A 10,817-nucleotide genomic window follows, 5' to 3' on the forward strand; every position below is an offset into this window, starting at 1 on the left:
TTTTTTTAATTATCATTTAATCAGTTGTTTCTTGTCATTTTTCTATTAATTTTTTGTGTTATGTGGGTTACTGTAAGATTCATTGTTACTTTTTCTACAAGGCTGTAATAAGTTAAACGAATTAGCATATTCGTTTATTCTGGACGCCTATACGAGAACTGATGCATCTTTATAATCAAGAATTTGAAACAGATACATGATAAACTAGAAAAGAAAGGTATTACTGCCGAAAAAGAAGGAAATTAATTGACCAAAGATGCCATACATTTGCCTCATTTTTCACATTGAAGAAATGAAGACAGATGAGCCTAAAACATATGCATCCACTAACAAATAACTATTGATCAGGATAGTCACTCAATTAATGTACATTCAAACTTCCATTTTTATCTGCATTCATCAAATAATTAACAAATTGATTAATATGCTTATCAGAGCTGCCTCCTTCACCAACTACTTCCCTAGCCAACTTCTTCCATTTGCTGGCATTCCTTCTTATCTCTTCACTTCTTTCACCCTCCATCACAACCTTCAAACTACTGACAAATTCTTGCTTCTTAACAATTCCATTCTCATCCTCCTTGGGCCACAATCCCACCTCCCAGATTTCATCCAAAAATTTAGCATCAGGCAACTGATCAGCCCACTGTGGCAAACACACTACAGGAACACCAAGGCTAAGGCTTTCAAGGGTGGAATTCCAACCACAATGAGTCACAAAGCAACCAGTGGCTTGGTGGGCCAGCAATTCAAGTTGGTTACACCATGTCACAATCAGACCCTTATCTTTTACCAAATCTCTGTATCCACAAGGCAATTTACCCTGCTCAGATTCTCTTAAAACCCACAAGAAACTCACACCACTTTCCTTCAAACCCCACGCCACCTCTTCCACCTGTTCTGCTTTCAATGACACCATGCTTCCAAAGGAGATGTACACCACAGACTGAGGAGCCTTTTCTTCGAGCCAAGTACTGCACTCTTCATTTAGTGGCTTCCATAGACTTGCTCCATACCCTTTGTCCCCTTTAATCCTCCCGTCCAAGTATGCAGAAGGGACCATCGGCCCTATCATCTTCGCCGGAAAGAGCTCCGTCAAGCCCTCCACCACCTTTCAGAAGGAAACCATCACCAACAATGTCAATTCAAAATGAATCAGACAGAGCAAAATACACTAACAAGTCAAGAACTCAAGATAGCTAACCACTAAAATTTGATAAACCATTAAGCCATGTCAACAACAAACAAAAAGACATTTAAGACAGTTATCTATGCAGAATCATAAAATACGACACAAGTAAAATGCTCTTAATTTTTGGAACCCATCTTAATATTTAGGTCCTTTTCCACTTCTTTTTGTCTTCCATCTTAATTTTTTACTTGAAGTTTGGTTCTGTTCCACTTTATGTCCATTTTATTTTTAGATTATAGAGTCCTCGTCTAAATTTTAAAGAATAAATAATTATTTTGATGTAAAAATTTTGTTGCGAAAGAATAAAAATTCTGATTCAATCTCTAAAGATATATAAAGAGTGCAATAATTATGTCTGCCCTGTAATGCTTACGGACTAAATTATCAGTATTTACCCAAATTTAAAAAGTTTTCATCTTGGTTCTTTTAGACCAAATCAATCATTGAGTAAAAGTATGATGACCCAGTGTCAAATATTCACCTAAAGTGACAAATTTCACGATTTTTAGGTGTACCAGAATAGCCTAATAAACTGGTAAAAAAAAAACAAGTTTAGGCACGTAAACATTTAGGTTAGCAAACCAAACCAAAACTACATGAATTGAAGCTGTACCTGGCTTTCCAATGCTTCAAAGGTGTTGACAAACATCCAATCCGCTTCGTCCAAGTTAGAGAACTGGCTCAACTTCATGGCCATGTAAGCGGGGTAGCTCTGCGGGAACCTCACGAAACTGGGGAGAGCACGGGATTCCAAGGGAGGAAGCCCAGGAACACGCAGAGGAAGGTCTTCCGCGCCAACAGGAAGCTCAATTAAGCCACGGTGTATGCGACAGAAAATACTGCACACCGCCGCAGAGTTCGTGAAAAACGCCGCCCCATAAACGCCATGCTCCTTGGCCACGTCCAGAGCCCACGGGAAAAACGAGTCATACACAATGCATGTGACGGGGGAGGGAGTTTGGTGGTGCTTGTGTATGAGCTGAGACAAGGTCCTGGAACCGTTGGTTCTGAAAGAGGAGAGGAAGAGTTGAACGTCGTCCTTGGCCTCCGCGAAGCCGGCTCGGTCGAAGCCGTCGGAGATGGGCTCGACGGTGATGTTTGGGGCGGCGATGGAGTTGGCGGTGTAGTGGGTGGTGGCAACGGTGGCTTTTACGCCCTTTGAGGCTAATCGCTTTGCGAACTGGAGGATAGGGTTGATGTGACCTTGGGCTGGGTATGGCAGAAGAAGAACGTGCACGTTGCTCTGATTTTGCTGAACCATCTTTTCTCTTTGTCGTTGTTTTTGGATGGAATGGAATGCTATGCTTCTGTTTTCTTCAATACCGGTATTTATAGGCACGCAGTGCCACACGGATTTCTAAATCCGCTGGCTCCTCTTTCAATCATACCATTAACTGTTTTATTTTTTAAAATTTCATATAATTTTCTTATTATTACAGTTTAATCATATAGTTTCAAAAATATTAGATTTCTATGTCCGTATTTTTTTATATTATATTTATGTATTTATATTTTTTATTTTTATCTACCACGAGATATTAAAAAATATCATTTGTCAAATGTGGTTGATGAAGATTGTAATCACAGATTAAGTCATTATGAAAAAGGATGTTGTCATATATATATATTTTTTTTTTTAAATAAATAAATAATAAGAAGGAACAATAATTAAATCAAATAATAAAAAACTATAATTAAGTGTTTCATGTCTAACTTACAGCTCACGTTTAATAAACCATTTTATTTCACATACGATAACTACTTTATATTTAAAATTTTAAAATTAATAACTTTTTACTAAATAACAATATATTAGTTTAGAAAAAAAATCATTTAGTTATAAAAATAATTAATTATTTAATAAATACTTAAAAAATATAAATATTTAAAATTAAATATTAATAAAAATTAAATAAGAATAAATTTATGTATACCAACTGAAATATCTAAAATAAAATTTTAATAAAAGTAAAATAGAAATTAAAGAAATTCCGACACAAGTCTATGATGTGTGGCTAGTCGACCAAACAATAGTGACGGCCGACAACAAGTACAAAAGAACAACTTACACGTCTTGCCTTTGCATGTTTAATTTTCTTGATTAAGTTTTCATTTAATTTTAAAAAATTATTTAATCCAGTGTTAAAATATTTTTAACTTTTGTTTAAGTCATTTAATCTTAAATTAATAAACTAATATATTTATTACTTTCTCAATCTCCTCAAACTCATTATTGGAAACAGAATAAACTAATTAATAAGCAAGTTAAAGAGAGTTCAAGAAGATAAAATAAATTGATTCACGAGTTGAAAATAAAAGGACACAAATCTACATGTTTACAACAAAAATTAAATAATAAAATATTTATTTGAAAATAAAAGATATTTTAAATACTCCTTAAAACCAAAAATTATAGATAATTAAAACTTCACTAAATATTTATTTTCTCGTATATTAAAATAGATTTACGCCTAAATTAACTTTTAATCATTTTCCTATATTAACTTTTATTATTTGATATGAGAGAAAAATAGTTTATAGTACTTTTATTAAAAATATTACAAGAATATAAAAAATATTCATTGTATTTGTTTAAAATATTTAAGTTTCTACTCATTATTATTGTCTTATATGCATTTTCACATTTTAAAATGAAAAGTTTTTATTGTTAACATTATTACAAAGATATTTCTCTATTTATGCACCAAAGAATAGTTTATCTTAATAGAATTGCCAACTTACTTACTCTTTTGTCACTATCTGTGTTTAGTAAAATTTATATCGATTTATTATTTTTCTCTTTTTTATTTAGAACCTTCCATATCCTTTTAGAAAAATTATCTGGACAACACTTTTTTTATGGAGAAAAAATTATTTTATTAAATATTTTAATTTTAATATAATAAAATATAATTAATCAATTTAATTCTTTAATGTATAAAGTATTGTCAATTTTTAAAAATAATTTGATTTAGTTCCTATTAAAGAACTGTATAAATTCATATTAAAGATACTTCCCCTGAATGAAATATTATTCTATTTTTTCCTATGCCTACAAAGGAAAATAATAATGTACAACAAATATTTTAATTTTATTTTCTGTTCCACAGCACTCCAAAAAGTTTGAATTATTATCTTTTTCTGTTCCATATACTTGAGTTATATGATTAACACTATATTATATATTATTTCATGATTTAATTCTTTTTTAAAATATTTATTTCCTTTAAAGAACTTATAAACAATACATTTCTTTAATGAAAATAATAAATAAAATATTTAATGAGCAAATTAAATATTTATTACTTACTATTTATTATGTAATGTATTTATTTGTCTAATAAATTTTTTCATTTTTTTAATCTTATTTTTAGAATTATAATTATATTATAATTTTTAATATTATGAGCTAGTATGTATTGTGATAATAAAAATGAAAAGAAAAAAGAATCAAAATTATATATATATATATATATAATTCAAAAGTCATAACAAAAATATATATAACAATAAATTACATGATTGTGAAAAATTTACAAGAGATTTATGGAGCCATATTTTGGTCACTTCACACAATTCATCTTTCCAAATCATTACAACTATTTGTGATGGAACTTCAAGGACTCTTCAGCTGCTAATAATTGGTAAATGAATTGCATTGCAACGAATTAAAAAAGGATAAGTTTTTTACTGTACAAAAGTTTTAATTTTATAAATCATATAATTAAGTTGATTTGATAAACAACTAAATTTCTTAGCTAAAGATAGATTTACTTTTGCAAGAGATTCATAGGCATTTTGATTTGATCGTCAATATTTAGCGACAAAATAGTGAATACAATATTCTTCTCGTAAATTTCGCTAATTTGTAACACTGTAGAAAAAAAGGACATCATTTGTTTTATCTTGGGTTCGAATGTAATAGTCTATAACTAGTGAATATTTGGAAATGGATTCAAAGTTAATTTTATTATCTTTAATTTGTTAACAAAATCATAAAATAGAAATTAATTTTAAAGAAAAAAATAATTAGTTGATATAATAACTAAATTAAAGATTATTTTAGGGACTAAATAAATTTTTGGTTTCTAAATTAGTTTATATTATTGTTAGATGGTTTCTAAATTAGTATATATTATTGCTAGATGGTTTCTAAATTAGTTTATATTATTTTAGCAACTAAAGTTTTTGTTACCAAATTTAGGATCTAAATAATTAGTAGTTAAAACCTTGATAGCTAATTAGATACAAATTTAGAAACTATTTAACAATAATATAAACTAATTTAGAAACCAATTTTTTTTTTAGTTTTTAAAATTGTTTCTAATTTAGTTATTATTGCAACTAATTATTTTGATTTTTAAAAATTGGTTTTTATTTGATTATTTTCTTGTAGTGTGTTAGTGTTTAGTTTGTGATGGTTTGTGCAAGATTCATTTTAGTAAGGGTAAGGCATTCTTATATTATACCATTGAGTAGTATGTGAATGAAAAACAAAGTAGGGAAATTATTAACCTTTTCAAATTATTAGTTATAAATATATAATTCTTAATTGCATTCATAGAAAATGTAACAAAAGTAAGATATATTTATTCAAACGAGTATCTGGAAAAGATAAATTTAATTAAATTTTAAAATATATTCATTGTAGTTCACAATATAACAAAAAAAAAGAGTAAGCTGACGAAAAAAAATTCATAAAATTACTACAAGAAAATCATTAAATAAAAATCAATTTTAGAGACTAAATAATTTTTTTGGTTTTTAAATTAGTTTATATTATTGTTAAATAATTTCTAAATTGGTATCTAATTAGCTAGTAAAGTTTTAACTACGACTTATCTAGTTTCTAAATTTGGTAACAAAAACTTTCGTAACTAATTACATACATATTTAGAAACTATTTAAGAATAATATAAACTAATTTAGAAGCTAAAAAAATTTTAGTCTCTAAATTAGTCAATATAACAACTAATTATTTTTTTATCTAAAATTAATTTTTATTTAATAATTTTTTGTAGTGCATACTTAATACTGACAACAAAATTCATTTAGATTAATCATTCATAAGAATTATTTCAAATGTCATATAAAATTCAAATATTAATTACATATTATTCATATAGACTATACATGGATCCATGAGGGAGGTAATCTAATAAATATTGTAATATGTATATTCAGTTATAAAATATTAGGATATTAAGACTTTCATTAATAATATATATCATGTATCATGAAAATGAAGGTATAAGAGTATAAAAAACTAACGGAGATTCTTAACATTTATATAGATGATAACAAGTTATTTTCTGAGATATATGAAAGGTGTTTTAATCCCACTTATTGAATTGTGTATATATATTCTTTTATGTATTTTTATTTTAGTTTCATGCGGTTGGGGAAAGTTTTCAAATCAAAACAATGTATGATGGCATGTTAAGAGTATATTATTATTTTTTTACTAATAAGTTTTTTTTTTCTCTAAAGATTAGATTTTAGAAAAGTTTCCAATTAGCCACGTTCTATAATATATAATTGACATGAGAGTATAATCGATTTATAAAACAAAATGGACTATAGACTAACTGAGAAAAAACTTCTTTATGGACACGTTTTTTTTATGTAAAGAATAAATGGGACACGTTTTTTTTTATGTAAAAAGAATAAATGGGACACGTTGGTATAGTATAATGTATAAAGGTGTAGTGGTAATAACCGTGGACAAAGTCAATAAGTAAGGGGTTCTAGATGTCTTATTAATAGTGAAAAATTAAATATAAACATTTGAATTTTGTAAATTTGTTCACCATGTTCATTCATTCTACTTTCAATTTCTTCAATTTAAGCTATATAATAATTTAATCCTTTGTGTCCTTTTTATTTATGACTTTGAATCTTTCTTTAATATTTTTTTATCGAAATTCAAGTTCAAGTTCGAATTTATATTTTCAGCAAAGTTCTTTTCTTATGAAATTTTTCATGCAATCAGAATTCTTAACTTGAAAAAGGTAATCACTTTAAAAATTTCTTAAGATTTAATTTGTATGATTTTCAATAGGTATTTCGAAACTATAACAACAAAATCTAAGAAAATTTAAGTATGTTAAATCCTGAAAATAAAGTCGGTTGATTTTGGCTTAATCTCAATTCCCACATCGGTGGGTTCATTGTTTGGGAAGAAGGCTTGAGGGTTATAAATTAACATTTTCTCCTTCACTGTTAAATATCCCAATTTGTAATATGTTCTTCCATAATAATAAAAGTGAGTTATTTCAGCTGTGCTCGGAGATTAGGCTAAACAGGCTGAACTCTGTTAACAATTTTCTGGTGTGTTTTTTCCTCTTTATCTCTTTTATTATTCCGCTCTGTTTATTCAATATTATTTGTCGGTAGGTCTTGGACTTTCTTTTTCAGTAGGGTCTTGATATTGCTATTGAAGAAGAGAAACCAGAAGAGGTAAAGGAGAAAGACTGCAGCATCATCAACCGGTTGACATGCAGAACTATTCGATCCTGCCTGTCCAGAGAATAGAAGTATGCTGTAAAAAACGAGACTTCTGCACACAAATTGTGGAAGGCATTGGAGGACAAGTTTCTGAAGAAGAGTGGTCAGAACAAGCTCTTGATGAAGAAAAGGTTGTTCCGATTTGACTACCAACAAGGTACTACTATGAATGCACACATCACTATATTTAATCAATTAGTAGCAGACCTGTTGAATTTAGATGTGAAGTTTGAGGATGAGGATTTAGCTTTGATGTTGTTATCATCTCTTCCTGATGAATTTGAACATTTGGAGACTACGCTCCTTCACGGGAAGGAGAATGTGTCGTTAGATACTGTTTGTTCTGCTTTATATAGTCATGAATTGAGAAAGCAAGATAAGATGAAAACCAAATCAACGACATCAAAAGAAGCATTGGTGGCAAGAGGTCGTCAGCAAAGCCAGACAAATGGGAGAAGAAGGAGGTCTAAGTCTAAAGGTCGAGTCGTTGCCAAAGATGAGTGTGCTTTCTGTCATGAGAAAGGACACTGGAAGAAAGACTGTCCAAAACTGCAAAAGAAAGGGAAGGCTCCACAAGATGCAAATGTTGCAGAATGCAAAAGTGATGTGGAATCATATATCTCTTTAATTGTCTCGCTTTCAGCATCATCGTATCTAAATGAGTGGATATTGGATTCAGGTTGTACCTATCATATGTGTCCCATTCGGGATTGGTTCTTTGAATTTCAAGAACTTGATGGCGGGGTTGTTTACATGGGTAATGATAATCCATGTAAAACAGCTGGGATTGGTTCAATCAAGCTGCGGAATCATGATGGATCCACCAAAATTTTGCGGGATGTACGGTACATGCCAAAGTTGAAGAAGAATCTCATCTCATTAGGGGCTTTAGAATCTAAAGGCCTAGTTGTGACGATGCGAGATAGAATTCTTAAAGCAACTTCAGGAGCACTGGTGATGTTGAAAGGCGTGAGGAAGAACAATCTGTATTACTATCAAGGTAGTACAGTGGTGGAGATAGTAGTGGCATCAACTTCTAGCACTAAGAAGGATGACGAGGCAACGAAGTTGTGACATATGAAGTTGGGACATGCTCGAGAGAAATCCTTACAAATTCTTACCAAGCAGGGATTGTTGAAAGGTACGAAGGCTTGCAAACTTGAATTTTGTGAGCATTGTGTTATGGGAAAACAACGTAGAGTGAAGTTTGGCACTGCAATTCACAATACCAAGGGTATTCTGGATTATGTGCATTCAGATGTGTGGAGACCTGCCAAGACTCCGTCAATCGGAGGTAGGCATTATTTTTTCACTTTTGTGGATAATTTTTCCAGGAGAGTTTGGGTGTTTACTATGAAGAACAAAAATGATGTGCTTGAAATTTTCCTTAAGTGGAAAGCTCAAGTTGAAAACCAGACAGGAAGGAAGATTAAGGTTCTCCGAGCAGACAATGGAGGAGAATACAAGAGTGATTCGTTCCTGAAGGTATGCCAAGATTGTGGCATAGTTCGACACTTCACTGTTAGAAAAACACCACAGCAGAATAGGGTGTCGGAGTGTATGAACAAGACACTTGTGGAGAAAGTTCGTTGTATGCTGTCTAATGCTGAGTTAGGCAGAGAATTTTGGACTGAGGCTGTGACATATGCTCAACATCTCGTCAATCGTTTGCCATCATCTACTATAGATGGCAAAACCCCGTTAGAGGTATGGTCTGGAAAACTTGCATGTTTTTGGTTCTATTGCATATTATCATGTGATTGAATCAAAGTTGGATCCACGGGCAAAGAAGGCTCTTTTCAAGGGCTTTAGTCCTGGAGTGAAGGGATATCGTTTGTGGTGTCTAGAGGCAAAGAAGATGATTATCAGCAGGGATGTTACCTTTGATGAATCTGCCATGTTAAAGAAGGTAAATCCAGAAGGAGTTGACAGTACTCCACAACAGGTGGAGTGTGCCCGGAAGCAGGTGGAGTTTGAGCAGACAATGGTGATCCCAATACGAAATACCACAAGTGACTCTCCTATGGCAGAAGAAGAGTCAAATGAGGAAGAGGTTCCTACCCAAGAATCTCAACAACAATCAATGCCAATTGCAGTTAGAAGACAGAGACGAGATATTCAGAAGCCTGCTCGTTTCATGGATATTGTTGCCTATGCACTTCCAGTTGTTGATGACATTCCATCCACTTACCCAGAAGCCATTCTGAGTTCAGAGAGTGGTAATTGGGCAGGTGCGATGGAATAGGAGATGCAGTCTTTGAAGAAGAACAAGACGTGGAAGATGGCACAATTACCAAAAGGTAAGAAGGCAATTGGGTGCAAATGGATATTTGCAAAGAAAGAAGGATTTTCTAATAAAGAAGATGTTCGTTACAAGGCAAGGTTGGTTGCTAAAGCCTTTGCTCAGAGGGAGGGAATTGATTATAATGAGGTATTTTCTCTAGTTGTTAAACATTCCTCCATTCGAATTTTGTTGGCCTTGGTAGCACAGTTGAATTTGGAGCTAGCTCAACTTGATGTAAAGATCGCGTTCCTACACGGTGATTTGAAGGAGGAAATCTATATGACTCAACCAGAAGGATACAAGGTTGCTGGTAAAGAAGATTGGGTTTGTAAACTTAGCAAATCGTTGTACGGACTGAAACAATCTCCGAGACAGTGGTACAAACGATTTGATAAGTTCATGAAGGATCAAAAGTACAAAAGAAGCAAATATGATCATTGTGTGTATTTGTGCAAACTTGAAGATGGTACTACAACGTTTTGGTATACACGAAGATACAAAACCTGTAAGTACCCCACTTGCTCCTCATTTGAAATTGAGTAGCTGTTTATCTCCGACGACTGATGAAGAACGAGAATACATGGCGAAAGTCCCATATGCAAATGCAGTTGGAAGCTTGATGTATGCAATGGTGGGTACGAGACCAGATATTTCTCAGGCTGTGAGTGTTGTTAGCAGGTACATGCATGATCCGGGCAAAGGTCATTGGCAAGCTGTGAGATGGATTCTACGGTACCTCCAAAATACCTTAGATGTTGGATTGGCATTTGAGCAAGATGAATCACTTGGTCAATGCATAGTTGGATATTGTGATTCTGATTATGCAGGTAATTT

General features: G+C 31.8%; 1 protein-coding gene across 1 annotated transcript; it reads right to left on the reverse strand.

Moving 5' to 3' along the window:
- Nucleotides 1-200: 200 nt before the first annotated feature.
- LOC137810667 (UDP-glycosyltransferase 74B1) lies at nt 201-2,506 on the reverse strand. The gene is made up of 2 exons (XM_068612054.2): nt 1,806-2,506; nt 201-1,111 (listed from the first exon to the last, which is right to left on the reverse strand). The coding sequence occupies exons 1-2, from the start codon at nt 2,451-2,453 to the stop codon at nt 362-364; spliced, it is 1,398 nt and encodes a 465-aa protein (XP_068468155.1). The 5' UTR covers nt 2,454-2,506; the 3' UTR covers nt 201-361.
- Nucleotides 2,507-10,817: the final 8,311 nt, after the last annotated feature.

Source organism: Phaseolus vulgaris, chromosome 2, assembly GCF_051622355.1.
Source record: "Phaseolus vulgaris cultivar YP4 chromosome 2, ASM5162235v1, whole genome shotgun sequence".
Taxonomy (NCBI): Eukaryota; Viridiplantae; Streptophyta; class Magnoliopsida; order Fabales; family Fabaceae; genus Phaseolus; species Phaseolus vulgaris.